The 23,763-nt window shown below is 37.5% G+C and overlaps 1 protein-coding gene across 1 annotated transcript in view; it reads left to right on the top strand.

Moving 5' to 3' along the window:
* The window catches only part of HEATR5B (HEAT repeat containing 5B), a 56,456-nt gene that overhangs the window by 3,501 nt on the left and 29,192 nt on the right, over window positions 1–23,763 (top strand). Inside the window, exons 4-21 of the mRNA XM_009880392.1 lie at window positions 276–425; window positions 908–1,079; window positions 1,461–1,618; window positions 2,651–2,900; window positions 4,477–4,632; window positions 6,055–6,305; window positions 6,746–6,857; window positions 8,049–8,201; window positions 8,493–8,592; window positions 9,313–9,422; window positions 10,223–10,386; window positions 12,424–12,599; window positions 13,793–13,898; window positions 14,905–15,095; window positions 16,680–16,839; window positions 18,813–19,002; window positions 20,364–20,533; window positions 22,981–23,125. Of these exons, the coding sequence (XP_009878694.1) occupies window positions 276–425; window positions 908–1,079; window positions 1,461–1,618; window positions 2,651–2,900; window positions 4,477–4,632; window positions 6,055–6,305; window positions 6,746–6,857; window positions 8,049–8,201; window positions 8,493–8,592; window positions 9,313–9,422; window positions 10,223–10,386; window positions 12,424–12,599; window positions 13,793–13,898; window positions 14,905–15,095; window positions 16,680–16,839; window positions 18,813–19,002; window positions 20,364–20,533; window positions 22,981–23,125 (2,914 nt within the window). The remainder of the gene's footprint in view (window positions 1–275; window positions 426–907; window positions 1,080–1,460; window positions 1,619–2,650; window positions 2,901–4,476; window positions 4,633–6,054; window positions 6,306–6,745; window positions 6,858–8,048; window positions 8,202–8,492; window positions 8,593–9,312; window positions 9,423–10,222; window positions 10,387–12,423; window positions 12,600–13,792; window positions 13,899–14,904; window positions 15,096–16,679; window positions 16,840–18,812; window positions 19,003–20,363; window positions 20,534–22,980; window positions 23,126–23,763) is intronic.

The raw sequence follows: 23,763 nt of genomic DNA, 5'->3' as shown, positions 1-23,763 counted from the left end.
GCATCTTGTCTAGGGCCAATTTATTGGATTGCCTTGGCTCATCTTAGTTTATGTGACAACTGAGGCAGTTTTAGTAAAACTGTGTAAAGTACTTGCTGCTGTCTAAAACCAGCTAGGTATCAGTTGTATACGACTTCGGTGAACTATATGATCAATGTGTCCAAAAATATTCCTGCACAGAACCAGGAAAATACAGAATTATGCACCTGGTTCTTGATAGAAGTACTATGTCCATGTTTTGCATAAATGTTTTTTTTGTGTGTGTGTGTGCGCAGTCTCAGGGCCGCAGTGAAATTCTGATGAGTTTACAGAAAGTCTTAAATGGACTTGGAGGAGCAGCAGCTTCTTGTCATCGTGATATTTATAAGAATGCCCGTTCTCTGTTGACAGACAGATCTATGGCTGTACGATGCGCAGTGGCTAAGGTGGGTGTGTTTCTCAGCAGTTCTAAAAATTCTTGTGCTGTGAGTGCAGCAACAACCTGCAGTTGAACTGTGACCTGTTGTTTATGATAGGAAATTTGGTAATTACTTGAGCACGACTTACTAGTTTACACTGAAGACTCAGACATTGGACTGACTTCATGTAAACTGAGGTACTGTAATACTGTCTTCCCCACTTTGTAAACAAATATGAGATAGAATATATTAGCTGTGAGCCTCAGTGGGAGAGATTTTTGGTAACATTGCTCTTTTGTTGTGCTTTCCTCTTTTTATTTATGTATTAACCTATTCCATGAGTCTGTTTACTCAGCTAAGTTATTGGGTAAATGGGAGAGCGTGTGTGGGGGGAAATTAACTCTTAAAATATTCATATTAAAATATTTGCTGAATAAACCTGACAATTACACTGATACTTCGATAAGAATGGTCTCCATTAGTGTTCAGCAAGTCTTTTTTTCGTACAGTGTCTGCTGGAATTACAGAATGAAGCGGTGTTTATGTGGACAGCTGAACTAGAGAATGTTGCAACGCTGTGCTTTAAAGCTCTGGAAAACTCAAACTATGGTGTGCGAGTTGCCGTGTCAAAGCTTTTGGGGACAGTCATGGCTACAGCACTCATACCAAAGCAAGCAACAGGTACAAGTCCTTCTGGATTCCATTTCTAAGTGGACAAACTGCCCCTTCAGTACCATATTACATGACAGCATTGCACGATACATTGTTGTTCTGGTAGATGGAAGCTTGTAGGTCAATTGTTTGGTTTTATAAACTCTAAGCTAAACCGAGTCAAGAGTGCAGAATCCCTGTTGTAGTCATACAAAGAAAACGTGAGCAAACTATCAAAAATCACCTGGGAAAAGCAGCTTATTTTTTAAGTATGAAAAATAGCTGTTATCTGAGATGTTGGCTAGATTTATATTTGCAAGACAGTTTTGAATTGATAAGTCTGGTTTCAAGATTATTGCTTGTATTGTTTGGAACTTTGGGATTAAATGATTACTCCTCTTTTTGCAAAAGTGATGCGACAGAATGTGAAGAGAGCCACTCTGGAGGAGGTCTTGGAGCTCATGGCCACAGGATTTTTGCGAGGAGGATCTGGTTTCCTAAAGAGTGGTGGAGAGATGTTAAAAGTAGGAGGATCTGTCAATAGGGAAGTGAGAGTTGGTGTTACCCAGGTTTGTCGTAAGATGTAATATTTTTTTACTTTTGTTATAATCAAGTAATGTTTATACATAGCTAACCCTTTTAGTAGGAAAAATACAGGCTTCTGTTCTTTATTTGTTTATAAGTTAACTTACAAGTCTAGTTTGACTCACCTGTTTTGTGAGATGTACATGTGGTGTCATTCACCTAAGCTATTTTCTTTTATTATTGATGTGCAGTAACAATAGATTAAAATATGTGCTAAAGAAATCTTATTTGATCAGTGTATATTACGTGGGAATAACTTGCAAAAATATTTGGAAACTTAGTATCTTAAAGACTTCAGCTCCATATTTAAATTTTTATTTCTTTTTGGAGAGGACACGCTATTGTCCTTTTGTGTGTGCTGGCTCTCTTTTCAGCTGCTGGGTAAAGTTTGCAGCCCTGATTTGTTAAACTACTCTTCTTTCCATATGAATGTCTTGAGTAGGTGAAATCTGTTGAATGTGGAAGCTCCAATTGTCTGATAGAGAAAGGTGGCAGCAGCATCTCTTCAAATTCAGTCATTTTTACTGTGACATATATTTTGATATACTGCAGTAACTTGCCAGAATCTAGATTTTTTGATCATAGGGAGTTTTGTGAAACCCTTTTATTTTTCTCAGCTTTTTCAAGTGAACTTGGTGAAAATGCCTGGTCTTCATTGTGAATTAGAACACGTTCATGTTGCTGGTGTTACTGACGTTATGTTCTTAATATTTTTGGAGAGACACATTTAAAGCAATGGACTGGGTTTTCTTGCTGTCATCCAAAGAGTATTTGCACTTCCCAGTATATGTAGCAGTATAGGAGCTACTCTTGGCACTGGAAACAGCTTCAACGGCAAAGTCCTGGCTAATGGATTGATTCATCCTTCTTAGCCTCTTTAGGGTTGCTTATTACTAACTGGTATTGCTACTGTACTGTGTTATGCATGAGTATAACTGTAGTCTTTCATCCTCAGTGACTGAATACAGTCTCTTTTCTGTTTTAATTGGATTTGTATGTAACTTCTGAATTTGCAGGCCTACGTTGTCTTTGTTACAACATTAGGAGGTCAGTGGTTGGAGCGCAACTTTGCTACGTTTTTGTCACATGTACTTGATCTGGTCTCCCATCCTCGTGCAACTCAGACCCATGTGGAGGCAGTTTACTCTCGAAGATGTGTGTCCTTTATCCTGAGAGCAACTGTGGGCAGCTTACTTGGGGAGAAAGCACAGATTGCAGCTGCCAAAGATGTATGTCAAGCCATTGGTAAACAAATGAAGGCAGTGGGTGAGAACTATTTTTCTTTATTTGAGACCAGTTGGAAGTTACTGTCATTATGCTGGGTCAGCCATCTTTCAGCTTGCTCCTACTGTGAGGAGTAATTTTGTTGTTATGGTAAAAGATAATTCAGCTGCTTTCTGTTTGAAATATGATATCCAAAATGTAAGTTCTACTTGGAAAGTGATTGTGTAAAATTGGCTTGTTATCCTGTGATGGCTTTTGACATTGCATTTGCTTAGTGTGGAAGTGGGGAAAAAAGCATGCATTCGCAATCTATCTTGGGATAGGTTATATTGAAAGCCATGCAGAATTCTTTACTACCAGTGTTGAAGATCCTGTAGGTCAGGATTCTTATAGATCCTTGTGTATCCCCCAGTAATATCCATACTAATACCCAGTTGGATTTTACAGGGGACAAATAAAGATGTAATCTGAAGGCTGGAATTAGAGAACATAAATGTGGCCCCTTTGCAAAATACGTTATCACTAAGAGGACTGACAAAACTGTGTTGACACTTGTTTCTTTTGAAATGAGTTAATTGGAGCTGGAGATTGAGAAAGTAAACTGGAATTGCATAACAACGCATTTACTAAGCATCTCTTTCTTCTCCTTTCCTGCTGCCATCTAATTTGAGTTTAAAGTAATGTTTAATATATGGAAATGGAATTGATTTTGAAACTTTTGCAGGTTTTTCTCATACCTATTTTTTGGTAGGGTAGGTATGGAATCTTAAAGGCATTCTGATTACAATAAGTATTACTTCCAGGAAAATAAGTGTATTGGAAATGCAACTGCTGAGATGAAACAGTTGCAGAAATTCCCCCTCCTGCTACCTTGTCAAGGTTGCAGGAAATTCTATTATGTATTTGGATGATTGGAAGAACCGTTCCATTTTTTTGAGCATTTCTGATGAATTTGATGATAAATTGGAAGGATTTTTAGTTGGTAATGATCGTTTCCCTTCATATAAGGGGAGTGCCTTTCTAAATTTGTGCTGTAGTAGACATGGAAACGTTAAGCTGATACTAAAGTCCCTTTTCTTTTAAGTGACAGTTGCTGCTTCTGGGATATTGTGTAGGAGAAAGAACCTACAGTGGGATCTAGGAACTTAATCGGATAACTTAAGATGATTAGAGGTTGTGATTAATTATTTACTAAAAGTCTGGGTTGGTTTTTTGTTTTATTCTATATATATGCATGCAAATTTGTATGCAGAACTTATATATGTCAAGTTCATATTTTTAGTTACTGTGTATAGATACAATATGAACATGCTGTATACGTGTATACTTGGTTTTGCTGTGTTGTACTATTAATCCTACCTCTCAGTGCACTGCCATCCATAGTAACTGCTGGGCATCTATTTTTCATGGTCTTTGGATGATTGTGTTTGGCCAATAGCTGTAAAACTATTTCTCTTCAGAGTGTGTTTGCTCTGTGAGTTCACACTATGACCAAACTTGTGGTTTTGTTTTAATATAGGGTTGATGTCAAAACTAAACTGTCCTTTTCTATCCTGTATATGTTCAGGTGTGATTCAAATGGTAGTTAAGCAAGACGCTTTTGTTTTCTTTTCTGCAGAAGCAGTAGTGAATGATGCTAACAGTGAAAATAAATCGGGAGCAGCTGATGTAGCTGCAAGCCAGCATGTAATGGTGTGTGCCCTCCAGGAACTGGGTAGTCTGGTTCAGAGTCTGAATGCCACTGCATCTCCTCTTATTCAAGAACCCTCTATTGGTATGCAAATACATTTAAGTAGATTAAATGAGACATTTGAGCAATGAATAGGAAATATTATGAAATCTAGTTAAATAATAAATTAATGTGTAAGAACTAAATTGATGAAGCTGGCACTCCTTGTAGTATTCCACATAGCTACGTTTGTCCAGCTCATTGTGTTTAGTACCCTAATTTTAGTTCAAGTTTGACAAAGTATTAAGCAACTATTTTGATCAAAGTCTGCCTGAAGCTGTATTTTAGGGTGAGTAAAGTTGTAAAGTTGTGATTTTTAGCATTGATTTATTTCTGATAATGGTTTTATAGGAAATGCATTGTTTTGTTATATAACGTCTGAAATATTTGCTCCTGGAAAGCTGTATTGCCTTCAGATATCAAATTTCTGTGGGGAGGTTAAGAGTATTTTGTTGAGATGAAGCTGTGGATAGTCCTATTGTAAAAAACTCATTATTTGGTTGAAGTTGACAAGATATTGTGTGGGATTTTCTTCTTGTTTGTTTTAACATCTGAATCTATGTTTATACTGTAGTGTTGCGTTTTTTTGAGTTTGTGGATGCCTATATTTTTTCCAGTGGAAGTGCAAGCGCCTTTATATGTTTCGTTATGTAGATTGTTGTCTTGATGCATATGACATTCTTCTCATACTGATATTCCTGCAGCTATGGGGTGTGGAAGGTTGTGCTCATATTTATTCCTTCTGGTTGCTGTGTCCCATAAGAACAGAGGGCACTGTATCTCAGTGTTGTTTCTGCTGGCTGCTATGAAGTAAGCAGGCAGAAATTGTTCACTAGCTACAGAGAAAGCAAGTGATAAGGCTTGTGGGCTTTGAAGTAGGAGTTTGCAAAGTTAGAGATCTGGATGAAGGCAGGTGTTGGTGTAGAGAGGGATTGGACTGAAGAGCTCACAGAAAGTGAGATTAGCTAGGCGTGGAGGTTCGGAAAGTGTGGTAGGATGGTAACTTGGTGCAGGGGAGACAGCATTGTGTCAAAAGCAGAGTACAGCAGTCAGTGACATCTATAGCAAGCTCTTCTCTACAATGTGAAGCAAAACCAAAAGTCAGTGTTACCGTTGCTCTGTTATTGGCAATCTGTGTAAAAGATGGGCAGATTGTAGGAATCATCTCGTCCAGTGCCTGTTCCCTTATATAGGGTTACTGCCTGTTCTTAGTTGTTCAAGTAGTAGAAGCCGGTGATAGGGCTCTGGCAGCTCCAGCTTTGCTGGTAAAACCTGATGTGGAGCAGTATAATGCTAATTACACTTCTGTCTTTCCTTAAAGAAAAAAGCAAAGCCATAAAATGCAAGTACTTTTATTGTGACTTTCTTAACTTTCATGTTCCCTGTCTAGTACTGACTCAGTCTGCTTGTCTACGTATATTAAAAAGCACATCGTAACTTTAAGACTGTAAACTCTCTTTTCTGTAGGTCTGTTGGAGACAGTAACTTCAGTTCTTCTTCATCCCAGCATGGCTGCTCGACTTGCTGCCGCGTGGTGCTTGCGGTGTGTAGCTGTGGCATTGCCTTTTCAGTTGACTCCGTTTTTAGATAGATGTGCGGAAAGACTCAACAATCTGAAGACCTCCCCTGAAGCTGTTAGTGGATACAGTTTTGCAATGGCTGCTTTGTTAGGTGGTGTGCATCAGTGTCCCTTAGGTATTCCTCATGCCAAAGGAAAGGTGAGATAATGAGTGTTTCATCTGTGGGTGTATTAACAGATACTTTTTTGTTTAGAAGTAATAGCTTTGCAAAAAGTATGACATGGTAATAAGTTAAAGCATTACTGAAATGGAACTTGTGCCTAGCAAGAGAGCAATGGCCAGAGCGTATGCTTACAGTATTTCAGTTGCAAAATTTACCAGCTTTTTCGCTCTCTCTCTTTCAAATTTACATTCTTGTTTGGCATATTAATGAATAATTGCTGAAGAGAATATTACAGTCTGTATTGTCATACGCATAATACTAATCTGCATTAAATGTAATCTGCTTTCATTCTTTATAGAAGGTAAATTTAAATTATTTGAGAACATCTTTATATATAGTCTGTAGGGTGGATGTGTAGCAGTAGCTTGCAGTGGCTTAATTTATATTTTTAAAATCCTTTTTTTTATTGGTGCAGATGGTGGTCAGTATTGCTGAGGATCTGTTACGAACTGCTGCACAAAACAGCAGACTCTCCTTGCAGCGGACTCAAGCTGGGTGGCTTTTACTTGGAGCACTTATGACTTTAGGTTTGTAAAAATAGTTGCTTTTTGTTTTATTTTAATGCCTGTCCAACATTTCCGCTTATCTGGTGTGGCAAATGGTCTCTACATATAATCAGTCCAGTATCTAGCACAAGAGTATTTATACCAAGGGAAATAGTGTTAGTGCATTTATTTCAGCAGTGTTGTTTATGCTGGGGAGAAGTGTATATGTAAACTGAAAGACAGTAGAAGGTGTCATACCTAAAAGAAAATTCTGCTCTGTTTTTAGAAACCCAGCCTTTAGTCATTCTACGAAAAGGGTAAAATTGCCCATAGTCTTCCTTCCTTAATACTGTGGTGTAGAAGAAATGGACTGTAAATAAAATGTAATCAGCATTCCAACAAGTTGCTTGTGTGCCTCTGGATCTGTAGCAGTACTGATTAGAAATGTTATAAAAGCCAGCCTCATGTTCATATCTGCCATCACAAAAATATCAGAAACTATATTTTGAGAGTTTATAAGTATACTCTTGAATTTTGCAGCAATAGTGGGGTTTTTTGTTTGAAGTTTTTTATACTGGAAAATATGATAAAGTTCTGATGCATTCTGCAGTATTTTGATCTCTCAGCAAACATAATTTTATGTTTCATCTTGCTTCTCCAAATTGTCCCCCTTTTTTTCCCCAGCTTATTGTCATGTTTTTCTAACAGTGTAACACTGTTTTGGTTGTCCTTCTCCAATATATTTTTAATGCGCTTGCACTGGATCTTCTGAAACTTTTTCAGAAGTTGTCTTTAAACTTGGCTGTTAAGCTAGTTACATAATTGGTAATTGAGAAGTAAACTACTAATTTTATGAACAAGTTAGGATAGGCTAAAGAGCTTGTCTTCAAAATTGTAATACAAAAATAAATTAGAAGTCAGACTAAAAAGATAGTAAGAAGACAGTTGGCAGGGGTTACATATTGTGTGACAATGTACAGAATTGCCTATTTACTATTTTTAGTATTGATACCAACAGACAGACTTATCTATAGTACTTATTTGCAACACTTTCTACCTAGAAATGAGAAAGAATTTCCTTTGGTTTTTGTTGTTCAAGTAGGGAGAAAAGGAAGAGAAGTGAAGTAAGATAAAAATAGCTTAAACAGCAAAAGCCTTCATGGCAGATTGTTCACACTTAATTAAATGCAAGTTTTTATTCTACTGTTGCTGTATTTTTTTTTTTGTGTGTAGGTCCTTCTGTTGTTCGGTATCATTTGCCTAAGATGTTGCTGCTATGGCGAAATGTGTTTCCACGTTCTCTGAAGGAGTTGGAAGCAGAGAAAGCGAGAGGAGATTCTTTTACCTGGCAAGTAACGCTGGAAGGCCGTGCTGGAGCTCTGTGCGGTAAGAATTTCAAACTTTGAGATTACAAGTGTGCAGTAAACCAAAACATGATCCCAAGTATTATAGGGAGAACTCTTGTAACTTCACTGCTTTCTTTGAAAATGAATAAGATGTGTCAGATTTTCATCAGTGTGACCTGGTTTTGGATATAGTTTTATGAACATGTCACACAGTCTTTGAATAAACATTTTCAATTGCTGCTTTTTGATGTTCTATTAGGATCTGTATCTTGCTTATGCTTTAGATTTGTTTGTCTCAGTAAAATTTTAATTTAAACTATTTTGTTATTAGCTATGAGGAGTTTTGTTGCTCACTGTCCTGAGCTCCTTACGGAGGATGTGATCAGGAAATTGATGACACCAATAGAATGTGCCATGACAATGATGTCACAGTAAGTAGGCAGTTTTTGCTCTTTATTCACTTTTGTCTTTTCCTGGACCTGAAATAGTAGAACTAATTTGTTTTAATTCGTATTCTGACCTAGTACTGCACTGTTACTGCTTGTCCATGTTGAAAAAACTTTATCAGCATTGTGTTTATGGTCATTAGCTTTGTAAAAGTGTATTATTGCATAGCCTGTGCTGAAGGGCCTACCATGGTAGCTCGTGTTAACTGTGTTTTAGATTTCCAGTTCAGTGAGCTTTTGAGTTTGTAGTTTGCTTATCCTTGTGCAAGTGAGAAAACTAAGATACTGGTATGCTATATGTTAATCAATAAACTCTTGTCCTATGAAATGTACTAATGAAAAGACTTCAAATGTTTTACAGCATAAAAGAAAAAACACAGTTTTGGGTTGGGTTTTGTGGTTTGGTGTTGTGTAGTCCATGTCTGTCCCATTCTCCCCATCCCCCGATTAAAGATAGGAGTTTATTCTGAGGAGGTACATGTCTCCAATTTACAGCAGTGTGTGTTTTTGAAAAAACAAAGTTTGCTCAGTACAATTACCTGTGAAAATGTATTGAAAATTTGCGTAATGCTGCTCAGAGTAGTTCTCTGAACGCTCGTTTTCTTGTCTTGGCTAGAGACATGTCTTGTGAAAAGAAATCTGAAAATACTGTTTTCAGTAACTGCAATATTTCAGACTGTCTCTTTTTCTCTTTTGTTTCTATAGCATTCCGTCAGTAATTAAAGCCCATGGAGCTCATCTCAAAGCTAGTGCAGCTATGGTCCGTTTAAGACTTTACGATATATTGGCTTTACTACCTCCAAAGACATATGAAGGTACATGAATTTTTAAACAATTTTTATTAAAGTAAAAATTCTACTTACTCGTTTTGATGTATTTTTGGTGCTTGCCTTTGAAGCAGGTAGAAGATTCAAAATAGAATACTAGGAATCTCTAAGAGTCTTGTACTATATTCCTCATCTTCTGTATGTCATCTTGACAGTATAACTACAGAGTAGAATATTGCAAAATATTAGAGCAACACTTACAGTATAGAAGTTAGTCCTGTTTATAGGATTGAGACGTATAGAGATCATGTTCTGAAATCCAATTTAGGTGTTTTATGTCATTGTTACTTAAAAGATAGAGAATCTAATTTCTTAGTGTACTGCAAAGGTAGATGTGAGAATGAAGATTTAGGCTTTGTTTCTAGTGGTGTCTTCTTTTTTAACCTGATTTGATCTATTAGACAGATTTATGCTATTATTATTAAATTGCCTAGCACTGTCACATGATCTGTCAGATTTTTTTTTTATGTGTGTTTGTTTATTTTTTTTTTTAAATCATTAAAACTTGCATGATCACGTGGATGAGCAAATTTTTGCAAAATCTGCATTGTCATCCTGGAAGGGATGGCCTGACCTGTTGTTTAGAAGATTGATTTGGGGATTGGGAGCCTGGGGTTCTGTTTGAAGCCTTGCTCTCAGCTCTGATCTTGTCAGGTTTAGTTTTCTGTCTGTTTGCTACCTGTAAAATCGAGGTAATGGTACATGCTTTGATTTGTAATGTCTGAGCTCTCGCTGAAATGTTTCGGATAAGAAGCAGCAATGATTCTTTTTAATGTCCATCCTTTTAGGATCGTTTAATGCACTGCTTCGAGAGTTGGTAGCAGAATTTACTTTGACAGACAACTCTGCTAATACAACCACATCACTCCTAAGGTCTCTCTGTCATTATGATGATAGTGTTCTTCTTGGCTCTTGGCTGCAGGAAACGGATCATAAGTCAATTGAAGACCAGGTAATAAAAAAACAGAAGAACAACGAATTATCTGTACTCTCTGTCTGTGTGATGTGTGTGGGGGGGAAGCCTAAAACTGGAGCTTCACACCTTGTTTTTAGTCTTGTTTCAGAGGTTTGTTAGGTGTAAGTTCTTCCATCTACAGTGTACTGTTTTGGTTAAAACCTGCCTACAGCTGAGACAAGAGTAGTGTTACGCAATTTATATGATTGTGGTTAGTGAACTGACCTAATTTCTTTAAAACAAAACAACACTTCCGCCCCGCTCAATCTACCTAGTCTAGCAGCTGTTTTCATATATGTTTTTGAACCAGGAGAAATGTAAGTTCCTCTTAACATGGTTTATAATGAAACTGCAGTCAAAATACCAGTATTGCAAATGGTGTTATAGCCAAACAAGATTTAGCGGGGTTTATAGGTATAGTATGAAATCTTACATTTCATTTGGAAGTGTTGACACAGTTTTGTTGGCATATGCTGCACTTCTAAAAAACGTGAGTCTTTGAAACACAGGAATCAAAAATTTAAAAAAAGGAAGCAAGTATTGCTATGGCGGTCTCTTAGTAAAATTTTTCAGATCAACTGGTAATGTTGATCTAGTTATCATTTTTCATATGGTCCTTGGAGAAGAAGTGTAGCATAGGGAATAATTTGTTAATATTAAATAGTTTAGGAATCTATGTGGTAATAGCCACCTTCTTGCTTTCCTAATTTGTGATGACTAGGAAGGGGCTGGCCTCTTCTTTTCAAGCCTTTTACCCTCATGGTTCTGGATTTAATGATATGGAGAAAAATTGCTTGTCCATCTGGGTATACCCACCAACCTGTCTCTGTCTTCATAATTCTGCTGTGATTTTTAATTTCTCAGTGGACTGTATTCCCTAGACAAGTAACTGTTCTGAGCATTTATTGAACTGTGCTATCACAAACATTGCAACTCAGCTTCTCAGAAATTTTGTGGGGTAAGAAGGGGGGAGCTGAAAACGCCTCTTTTGCCACAGTGTATCTAATAATGGCAAGATTTCTCTGAAGGCAGCTGTCTTGAGCAGATCCAAAAGCCAAGGCTGATACTAAGTGTGAGGAACCAAGGGGAAGCGGTTTTCTCAGAAAAGGTCAGCATGTCAAAGTGAAAAAAGGGTTTAATAAAATTCCCTTGTTTTTTGTGGTGGACATAGTAGACTTCCAGTGCGGTCTTCAATCCACAGAGCTTTCTGGGATGCTCCTCCTGCCTGCCCCCCCCCCTTTTTTTTAAAAAAAAACCCCAAAACCCAAACCTCTAACCTGTAAAACAGTGTCACTGTTGGTAACTGAAGCCCTGTAGTGCATCACAGGATTCTCTTGTGCTTGGTCATGTTTTATTTTTTTTAGTGATATAGACAACTCAACAAACGCTTGGTCTGTTTTCTGACCTTTTAAGAAGAATACAGAGCTACTAGATTCTAATTTTGTTTCATGATTAAATAATTAATAAGGTATGAAAACAAATTTTTCTTAAGAGGGAATAGATGACTCTCTAACTGTTTTCCCTGAAAGAATGATGGTTAGGAAGTATTTTGATGATTTGATGATTGGATTATGATGACAGGAGTGTTAATAATTTTAGTACTGTTTCTAAATCTTTCTGTGTAGGGGGAATCATTACAGCCAAAACTGATCATTTAATATACTGTATTGTAACTCAATGCTCAAACAGAGAGTGAATGAATAAACTTTCTTCTTAAATGTCACTTTATAGTCAGTGATTCAGAAGCTAGTATTAGTACCAGAATTAATCTCCTTTTCTCTAATTTCCATCTCTTACTACCAGGACTGATAGTTTGTGCATTTATCCAGCTGTTAACTGCTTTGACCCTCCAGGATTTAGCTGGCTCTGTAAACGCTAATGTGTATATGCAGGTGGATACTGCAGTTGCATTCAGGTGTTTGTAAGCTATTTTTTTGTTCTAAGCTACTGCATAATTGTTTCGGTTATCTCTAGCCCCAGATTTGACGTGCAAAGGTGTATTCAGAGGTATTCATACTATGTGGTATTTTGCAGCTGCAGCCAAACAGTGCATCTGGAAGTGGTGCTTTGGAACATGATCCATCTTCTATTTATTTGCGCATCCCTGCTGGTGAAGCTGTACCTGGTCCCCTTCCTTTAGGAGTATCTGTCATCGATGCATCTGTGGCTCTCTTTGGTGTGGTTTTTCCTCATGTCTCTTACAAACATAGGTCAGTTTACATCAGTGTTCATTTTCAGAATCTAATGCCTTGTTCTCTGGATAATACTATGATTCAGTGGTTTGGGTTTTTTTTCTTGAAATAAGAATATTCCTTGTGTGTCAGAATTCCAGAATACAACCGGTCAGTTTAGAAATAAGGTGATTTGCTCATTTTATCAGTTTTGAAGACTAGAGTTCAGAGGTGGAGGCTGGATTCTTATCTCCTCTTACTGCATTTAACAGTAGTAATATCTCCGCAACCAAAATTTCCTGCAAAAATATCCACTGTGATTAACTTCAAATCAGCCTTGAAAACATAGCAGTGGCATCCATTGAATTTCATTTGTCTTCCACGAGTAAGATCATTTGATTTATACTCAGCAAATGATTTTATGCATGATGAAAAACAGGGAATGGAATTCAGCTTATTTTCCTTTGTGTTCCACATTACCTTTGCAGAGTTATGAGTTGTCAGGACTACTTTTGTCATTCAGTTTAGCTAATTTGTCACTGAGCAGGGAGTGAAAGCAGCTCTAAGACGCATTTCAAAGTAAAATTATCCTTTGATGCAATCCTGATGGGAACAATTTTTTCCTAGCAGTCAGTCTCATTTTGCCGTTAAGTGCAGGCAAAGACTTGAGGCCAGCTTGCCCTACTATATCTGTTGCTAGCTATGGAAAGATTTGGCTGGGAAACTGCCTAGTAGTTAAGAATGCATATTACTCATTATACTCCTGTTCTTGATATCTTCTAGGGAGTACTCCTCCTTCCAGTAACACTTTCTGGCATGGTTAAATGGGGGGAAAATGGAGGTTAAATGGGGAAAACAATAGGAACAATAATAGGAATACAGAGGGTAACACTATTTTGAATGGTAGTAGAGAAGCAGCATTTTCCCGCTCTTGTCCTCATAGCTTTCTACTTACACAGCCAAATGTATCTGAAGACTCACTTCCTCTTGGTGATGTTTTCTTCAAAAGGAATAGTAAACATTTGTGGATGAGCTAAAAGAACCAGAAGAGTGACCTTCAGAGTAACTCTTAACCTTTCTATCTAAATTGAATACCTTCTGTAGCCCCTGAAGCATAAAGTCTGTGATTGAACTTAAAAGGCCTTTTTGTTATGTGCATTTTTTTACCAGCTGTGTTTTACTTTGTATTTTGAAAGAATATCACTTAAATGATGTTCTTTCCTTTTTTTTAGACTACAGATGTTGGATCACTTTGCTGAATGTGTCAAGCAGGCTAAAGGTGTTCGGCAGCAAGCTGTGCAGCTTAATATCTTTACTGCTGTTCTTAGTGCCTTGAAGGTAAAACTTGTAAACTTGAAATGGATGCCAAAGTTCAGCAGTTTGATTCATCAATTTGTACTTGATACAAAAGGCTGTTAGATAACACAACATTATTAAAGTTACCACTTAAACATTCAAAAGTTTGAAAATACCAAAATTGACGTTTTTTCCGATACTAGCGTGAGCTCTTGTTTGCGTGCATCAGTACAGAGAATAGATGATGGTCATGTAGTCAGCGTTCTATAGTATATACAGACTTACCTTTTTTTTTTTCGCTTTCAGTCCTGTAATTTTATTTAAGTGCTTTGTCATATATATTCAAAAAGCCCCTCATGTCAGAGTATTGTGTGGATAAGGCTCATGGAAATAAAAAAAAATATGGATTAGGGTTTCCACTTTGGATATCTTAAATTTTCTTCTTAAGACTCCCTAATATTGCATAGAATTCTAGATGCTTATGTCCAGTCCCACTGACTTCAGTTACATCTCTGTGTTCTCTATCTACGCTTGGAAATCCAACCTCATGCTATCAAGTCAGGAAGCTAGACAGCAAGTCACAAATCATATTCCTGAGAAATACTTTGTTCCAGTGACTTGCATTGCCTCAAGGCTTTGTGGAACAGTGTCTTAGACTGTAGGATTTTCTTTCTACTAGTCAAATTTCTTAAGGCAGCAGGTCATCTTGTATGTGAAGTTAGATTTTTAAAGCTTCTCTTTTTTTTTTCCGGACTATTTGTGTAAAGCTATCTCAGGTTCAGTAGCACTAGGTTGCACTGTAATACATTTGATAAGCAGATGGTGCAACAGGTCTTCCTGTATGTGAAATAGGTAGAGTGCTGGCAAACATAAGACTGAGTATATTGTTGATTTTGAGTTTTAAATATTTTAGGATAAATGACCACAAATTTAAACAAAAGTAAAAGTGCGTAATTTTTAATTGAAGATCTCAAACATAGCAAAACTGCTCATATATCTTCCCTTTCTCCCCTGATTTGGAATGCTTTTTCATACTTTGTTCATCTAGGGTTTAGCTGAGAATAAAAGCACATTAGGACCAGAAGAAGTCCGCAAATCTGCTCTGACGCTGGTAATGGGCGCCCTTGATAATCCTAACCCTATTTTGAGATGTGCAGCAGGCGAAGCTCTTGGCAGAATGGCTCAAGTGGTTGGAGAAGCCTCTTTCATTGCTAGAATGGCTCAATACAGTTTTGATAAGTAAGTTGGTTTTGATTCAGAAAAGGAAATAAAAATATAATTTAACATAGTTTGGAAGATTCCTCTGTTAACTACCATATTGATTATTCTCTTTTCTTTATATTTGATTGCTATGATTATGTAGATCTAACAGTCAGTCTTCTCTTTTTGATTTATTTCATGTGATTCTTCCAGGAATAAAAGCCAAGTTGTTAAACTACTTGGCATGTGAAATGATACCAATGAATAGTTTTTGATGAGTTACTTAAGGTGACTAAACTGCTTCAGATGGATAAATGTAGCTTACACCAAGTATGTATGTAATAAGAATTGTGTGATAGGGGTTCTGGTTCATCAAAACATTCTCTTTACATACTGATTTAAGTTATCTACTCGCCCATAATTTTTTTGCATATTCTGTTGTTAATCTCAGGTCTTTGGAAAGATGTCTGGTAGATATAACAAGACGACATGTTTCCCAATTTTTGGCTTTAATTTAATACATCAGCCTCTCTATGAATCAGAATGCACCTAACTCAGGGCTGCAGCCCGTGTTTTTGGCTGGCCAGGCTGCATGCACATAGCCTCAGTCCAGCTCTTCTGCCTCTGGGTAATTCAACTTTTCCCATAATTTCATCTTGTAATAAAGTACCTCGTATTTACTGTCTTTCCTAGAATTTCTATTACTGGTACTATTTTCTTGGTTTCTTATCTAGGATTCAAGTTGTTAATGGTTGCCAGCCTGTTGCCACTGTCAAGTAAATTTTTTATATTTGAGATTTGCATTTGCTTTGTTGGTCGCATATGGCTAAGAGCATGTTTGCCTCTCATACACAGGCAGCCGAAGGGGGGAAAAATATCTGTCTTTGTTCTAATTAGGATATCCTCCTTTTCTGTCTCTTCCCCACCTCCAAAGAGGTTTTAATTAAAAAGTTATGTATGTGATGTGCGTTCAGAAGCAGAAGTATTGTGGAAAATACTCAACAAGTCACTGCTTCATAAAACTAGGTCATTCAGAATGCTATTAATTCTGTTTCAGTTTCATTAATAAAATACTATTTAAAAAAAAACAACACTTCATTTGAGTAGTCATCGAACTCAGCAGTAGAAGAAAACAGCTGCATTAAAATGTTATTCAGTTGACTTTGCAGTGGAAAACATAGCTGTGGATTTCTTTGTAATTTCTCAATGTGTTGTCATTTTTTCATTCTTGATTCCTTTTCACTGCAGTGGTCCAGCAATGGCTTTTCTGATTTTTAAATTAGTCTGCTGTGAAACAGCAGACTGCTCTTAGTCTGCTGTGTTTACCAAAACACCAGGTGCTTTTCCTATATTCTTTCACTTCCAAAACTCTTCTTCATCTAATATGTCAAGTTCTGACCAGGAAGGAAAAAAAAAAGCTATTAAAATATTTTTTTCACCTGCCTTATATGTAATCCAGTTTAATAGCAATATAAATTTTTGCTTTTGTTGTTAAGGCTTCTCAAGATCTTGTAAGCTAGCCTGCAAAATTCTGTTAGTTGTTTGCACTGTTATGGTACTTGAAGGGTTCTTTGTTATAAACTTAGTGAATTACATGACTTCCTTTTATTTAAACATTGATAGGTTAAAATCTGCTCGAGATGTTGTGTCAAGAACAGGCCATTCTTTGGCTCTGGGCTGTCTCCATCGGTATGTTGGTGGAATAGGTTCTGGACAGCATCTGAAAACTAGCGTCAGTATTCTCTTGGCTTTGGCACAAGATGGAACCTCTCCTGAAGTCCAGGTAAAAAAACCACAATCACCACAAAACTACTTTAAAATGTTCAGGATTAAAATTAAACATTAAATTACCTGTTCAGATGTTCTTCAGTAGAGATTGTCACATGTAAGCTAAATCATATGGATGTAGCATGTGCCAGGGAGCATGAAGAAAGTGGAACTTTCCTTGTAAACTTTCACAGTACAGAATCCCAAATGTGTGCTGCAATTAAAATGTAACCTTACTATTAGTTAGGGAGGCAGTTGCAAGCGGTCACGTTAATTCAGACTGACAAGCTTCTGCTTGTCAGCTAAGCCCGAGTAGTTCACTGTGTACTTGTTCCTTACTGACTGTAATTGTAAAGCAAAATGGGTTAGTTGTACCTTAGCTGTCTAAACTAAATTTTTTTAATAACTGGCTAATGGTTAACATGTGATCAGTACTGGAGTCTCAAGTGATGAGCAGTACTTTTCTTTGCCAAGTAATTTATGTATATGTGATATTGTGAACACAGTATGGCAGTATGTCATCTTTGGGGGGATATATTATGGCAACAAAAATCTGTTGCTCGCTAAACAGCAGTTAGCAAGCAGAAGGCGAACTAGTAGGAGCCAAGTCCAAGACAAGGCAAAGGGGAGGGGTTTTTGTCCTCTATGGAGTATAGATGTGTGGAGTCTCACAAGACAACTTGACTGCTAAGAGTTGCTGGTAGAGCAAAAAGAGGACTAAATATGTTGCTGAAAGAGCAATGCCTTTGAAGCTGCTGAATATGTATAAACACTGCACAGTTCAGAAAGTTTCCTAAGTTGAAAATACTTGAAAATTGGGAGAATACGCTACCTTTACTCTCCCAGGAGAAATTTGAGGGGTCAGTATCTTGGTCTGTCTTTACTCTCCCTTAAGCATCTGTTTGTGGCTGCTGCTCTAAAAAGAAGAGAGGGCTAGATGGACCAGTATATCTGCGTTTACATTAAGGAGTTGAATATTAAAGCAAAAAGTGCTGATTTTTTTTTTTCTGCCAGCAATGACATCTAGAATACAAATCAAAAACACTAGAATAAAAGAATTACTTCAGAAGGGGGAAGAGAAAAACCAAAACCCCAACCTTTTCTGACTAAAAGCAAGTGTCTTGTCTGTAATTATTGCCCTGTGAGGACAGGCTGAGAGACTTGGGGTTCTTCAGCATGGAGAAGAGAAGGCTCTGGGGAGACCTTTTAGCAGCCTTCCAGTATTTAAAGGGGGTTTACAGGAAAGATGGGGAGGGTCTTTTTATCAGGGAATGTAGTGATAGGACGAGGGGTAATGGTTTTAAACTGCAAGAGGGTAGATTTAGATTAGATATTAGGAAGAAATTCTTAACTCTGAGGGTGGTGCGACAGTGGCACAGGTTGCCCAGGGAAGTTGTGGAGGCTCCATCCCTGGAAGCATTCAAGGCTAGGTTAGATGGGGCTTTGAACAGCCTGATCTAGTGGGAGATGTCCCTGTCCATGGCAGGGGGATTGGGACTGGATGACCTTTCAGGTGCATGTGAACCTTTCAACTTGTCATGAAAATTAATTTCTACTGGAATTTCAAAGGCACTCCCCACTAAAGGCTTTGTCCAATTCAGACTCTACATCCAGTTTTACAGTGGAATATTTCTCTCTTTCTCCCCTATTAAGAGTCATTCTTCTTTTTTTTTTTTTTTTTAAGTGGGTGTGTTGTTTGTGTTTGTATTTTTCTTTCTCAGCGCTTAACTGTTTTTTGTTCAAATTCTTTGTCACCTTCGTCTCCATTATCCCCAAAACTGCTGATAGTCAAAGAGTATGCTAGAGATATTTAAACTCCCAGGTGATTGCTCAAGATTCTGAGACTTTTGAAACACTTCTGGAGTCAGAGTAGTTAAGTGGACAGGTTTAAGCAAGGACATACAGAGCTTGGCTCAGTCTGCATACAAAATTGCTTAAATTTCCAAAATGTATTACTGAAAAATATTCCTTTGGTTTTTTTTTTGATAGACCTGGTCTCTCCATTCACTTGCCTTGATAGTAGATTCTAGTGGACCAATGTACCGTGGATATGTGGAGCCAACGCTTTCTCTAGTTCTTACGCTGCTCTTAACTGTTCCACCATCACATACGGAAGTACACCAATGCTTAGGCCGATGTCTTGGAGCTATAATAACTACTGTTGGGCCTGAGCTGCAAGGTTAGTGGGAATTTGAAGAGAGAACAAAAAATCTAACTTGTATAAAGATAATGTATCGCAATCTGAAAGGGAAGAAAATAAATTTTTGCTTGTTGCAGTTGCAGGCGGGGGTCGGGGGGGGGGTGTTCATAAATGCAGTTCAATCCTGCGAGCAACCTCGCTTCTGATCCTACTTATTACTGCCTGGGGCTTTTTTGACTGCAGTTTGGGATTTATATAAAGAAGTTGCAGTGATGTATGTTGTTCTGTCTAATGGTGAATTTGCATGGTAGGTAAAAGCTGAAAAACACCCTTGCTGAATATTTTGTCATGCATATTTTTGTGTATAGGTGGGGCAAGAGGCAAGATTTTTCCTCTGCTTTTTGAAAACATACTGATTTTATTTTTAACTGATGGCAAGAGCTTAAGTTTGACATCATTGATAATGTTGTGAACTATAACTCATTTCCACTTGTTCTTGATATTCTTAGATTACAATACCTTACAGTAGAGAATAAGATCTTGTCATGCCAAACTCTGTATCTGAAATTTTGTGTCTCAGATGGCAAAACCAGGGATTTGTAAATTTGTCTAACTGGGATTTTTAGGAATATTTATAGGATGGTCTTTGATGCAGTGCCAGAGAGCCAGACACTAGTGAAATTTTGACTCTATAATTGGACTTAAATTTCTAGTTAGGACAAATTTCTAGATGGTTTAATTGAACTTGTGTATCTGCTTGCTGTGTGTTAACCTTTTGGAGTGTCATTAATTTTTTAAATACACAGCAAATTATATAGAATATCTTCTGCAGGTTACGTTTTTCTGTAATTCAAGATTATTTTTTTTTTAAATAAACCTGATGTAGGTTAATTCCTAAAATACAGAGTGGGATTATTTTTCAAATTAAATACTGTTCTTTTGAATGCTTGTCCTATTAGAGCAGTGCAGCTCATCTAATGGAGCTAACTAAAATCACCTGCCTATGTATATGCTAGCTTAAGTGTTATCTGGTATTTTAGGAAATGGTTCAGTGCATTGAATGTTGCCCATATGTATAGAATGAGAGAGACCTTCAGATAATTTTACTGGTTTCGTGTCCTGGGAAGATATTCTCAAAATATTTCTGACTGAAGATCATTGGTCCAAAAATTTCGTTTCGACAAGACATCATTTAACTGAGCTAAAAAAAGAGATATTAACACACTCTGTAGTGTTTCTTTGAAGTTGTGTAGATACTAATTTATGGTAGGAATTCAGAAAAGTTGCATGTTAATCTGTGAACTTCAAAGCATTAAAAGTTCTTGTTTCTCAAATGTTTTAAGCCTACAATTGTCATACAAAAATTTTGCTGTGTTAAGGATGTCGTATTACATCATTAGGTAACGGAGCTACAATTTCAACCATCCGTTCTTCCTGTTTGGTGGGATGTGCAATCACACAAGACCATTCAGACTCGCTTGTTCAGGCAGCTGCCATATCCTGCCTTCAGCAGCTTCATATGTTTGCACCACGGCATGTCAACCTGTCCAGTTTGGTTCCCAGTCTTTGTGTGAGTACAAAATGCATCCGTGAGTACAAAATGCATCCCTCTTGTTCCTTGAAGTTTTATGTACGTGCTTAGCAGAGGACAGGAGAAGCACTTAGCAAGTGGTCAAGGATACTTGTATGTAATAAGCAAGTCACGTTTGCAAAAACGTTGGAGTACAGTAAAGTGATGTCTGTCCCCAACCTGTTTTAGATCTTTTCAGAATGCTGCCCAAATTGTGGTTATAGGGTCTGATTCTCTTCAAGGTCCTTTCCAACGTAAACCATTCTGTGATTCTATGATTCTCTTTCACCCTAGTTAGCATAAGGTAGAAAGCATTTATATATAATATGACTGAGTAAAAAGATGCTGAAACGCTCTGTTTCCTCCAACTGATTGTGTGCACAGAGGGAAGTGAGTGAGTTGGGGAAAGGTAGGAGATTTTGGATTTATTTTACCACTGTCAGCATAGTAGATGCTGACATTCAAATTCTTGTGCTGCTGCTGTTAGCATTGCTTTCTCCCTCCGTTAATGTTCTGTCAGCAAGTCCTGGCTTAAGCCTGGAAGTGAGGCAGAGGCTGGAACCCAAGGCATACCGAATACAACTGTAAGAGGAAGGGTGTTGTGTGTAGGTGCGCGTTTTGGTGTGGCTTTTTTTTTTTTTAATTATTATTACTGTTCTTAAATTTATTTTTTAGAGGGTTCGGTAGCCTAATACTGAGAAATTTGAAAAGCTTCTCCCTAATGCCTGTTGGATGTTTTGCGAGGTTATTTGTGTCATTCTTTGTGGATATGGTAGTTCTGTGTTACTTGAAGGAGTGTGATCCTACTTATGTCAACGTTGGTCCTTTTTCTTAGTCTGCTATCTAGACTTTCTGTAGGGCATCTTCTCATTCTTACATGCTTCCCTGGCCCCCAGCCTGCACTGACCCTTGCTTTCCTGCGCTCCCCCAACTTTGGAGCACTCCTGGGAGTGCATAGTGTTCCCAGAATCTGTCACTTGTCCTTTCACAAAATTTTGCATGAAGAGGGTGCAACGTACGCAAAAGTAGGTAGGCCTTTTTCTATGAATACTATGAACAACATGACAAACAATTCCTATGGCCATTTACTCTGTAAGTACCAGTGGGTAACATTACAAACAATGACGTTCACACAGCAATGACTAGTGTTGTTTTGAAAACTTTTCCCGAGGTTTTCTGCTGTGTCTTTCCTGTTTCTTTATGGTCCTCTGCTAAACAAAAGCTATTTTCCTTCTCTTTCTCATATTCCTTATTTCCCAGTCATACTTAGTTTGGTAAGTTTTCCTCTGAATTGTCTCGTGCATTTCTTTATACTGCAAATACATAGATATGTAGGCAAGGTTTGCCTTACCTGCCCCGTGAGCAAACTGTTCATTGCTTTCTAACTCACTTTTGAATGGAAGTAATGCCAGATATCAAAATCAAACCACACAGTTCCACAGTCTAGTTTCATTTGTTCTTCCTGCATTGGTTTCGTAACCACTAGTTGTTTGTTCTGTAACTTAAACTAGGCAATACTCTTTCCATTAATTAAATCCCCTAAATGTTCAGTGTTTTAGTTCCATTAAAACTTCAGTGTGATATTTAGAGGTTCTTTAAAGTCTGCTTGTTTTTTCAGGACTAAAATGTTGTATATTCATATGTGGAATAAAGATCTACTGTTAAAATGCTTTATAAGCTATACAACCCTTTCATTTAGGAAAGCAATTTCCATCCACATAATAACCTAATACCGAGAAAGCAAATGTGTATTTGGTTTATTAAAAACAAATTCCTCAGGGTAAATAAAGAATCAGAGTTTCCTAAAGAGCTCTCTTCATCTCTTCCACTGTGGAAAAACATACAGTTCTCTGTGTAGCTACTTCCTCTGAGAAAATAGGGACCATGCACAATTCTTCTATAAGAAAAATATTTGCTTGTACTTGAGGTGGTTCAAAAGGAATTAGAAGCCAGTGTTGGTTAGCCAAGAAATCCAAAACTTTCTTATTGAGAGGCACTTATTAAAACTTGGGCTATAAACTCTGGTACAAGTTTGAAATAAAAGTTTTTATGATAGCTTTGGTGCACCTGATGATGGCTTTTTGTTTAAAAGAATGTGATTTACAGCTATAGCAGGAAGGTGAGGTTGAGTAGTACTGAAGAGTGCAACAGATTGGAAAGTATAATTAGTTTAAATCACACAGGCACAGTAATTCCAGTATTTAAGCTCTTATCTCTTTAACCAGATAACAGCTGTCAGCTCTGTATAAGTCAGCTTTATTTTCATATTTGTACATTACAAAAAGTGCTTACTTCTGAACTTTCAAGGTCTTGTAAAGAGCTTGGTACGCAGCGGCTCACACATGGGCATTTAATTGAAAAGTAGAATGCTGTTAGTCCTTAGCAGCACTGATTTATCAATATGGGGGTGCAGCAGTTCACTCACCTGTAATGGTTCTGATTTTTAGGTTCATTTGTGCAGCTCCCACTTGCTGCTTCGCCGGGCTGCAGTTGCATGTTTACGACAGCTTGCTCAGAGGGAAGCAGCGGAAGTATGTGAATATGCCATGAGCTTAGCAAAAAATGCTGGAGACAAAGAAAACAGTGGCATCAGTAAGTATTTCTTTCATGAGGCCTTTTTGTAACAGTTGAGCGCAAGCGTGTGTGTGGTTTGCCTTCAGAGAAGGGGGAAAAAGAACCACCCCAACAACCCCCCTGCAACAACAGAACAGAAAACTGAACCTGTCCCTTCCAGCTCAATTAACTTCTGGCCACACTCCTGCTTATCCCTTGAATTACGCTTGTAATTTAACTTTTTGTAAAGTTCAGACTTAAACTTCTCTGTCCCATTAAGACTAGCAATCAAATAGGGAATGCAGTGCATACAGAGTGGAAACAGTTTACAGTTTTTCTAGTATTTTAGGTCTTGCTCTTTTGAAAATGGACTGAATTGTATGCTGTTTGATTGAGATATCTGGTTGTGTTACATTCTGTTAGCAGCACGTCTGCAAAGCCTGTGGACTTTGGGAGCTTCAATTCTTACATGTATCATCTTATTTTGAAAATAGGAGGCTCAACAGTGTTGATCAGCATAGTCTTCATACAAACATAGAATTGTGAGCCTACTCATATTAAATCACACCAGTTGAGTCTGTCTCTGGAAAGAGTCTTTAGAGTCCAATACTATTAGGGGTTTTTACAAATTCATGGAGTATGTACCTTGAAAAGAGACAGATTTCTTTTTTTTTTTA

Source organism: Charadrius vociferus, unplaced genomic scaffold, assembly GCF_000708025.1.
Source record: "Charadrius vociferus isolate BGI_N301 unplaced genomic scaffold, ASM70802v2 scaffold62, whole genome shotgun sequence".
NCBI lineage: Eukaryota > Metazoa > Chordata > Aves > Charadriiformes > Charadriidae > Charadrius > Charadrius vociferus.
This window is presented reverse-complemented; position numbering and strand designations above follow the sequence as displayed.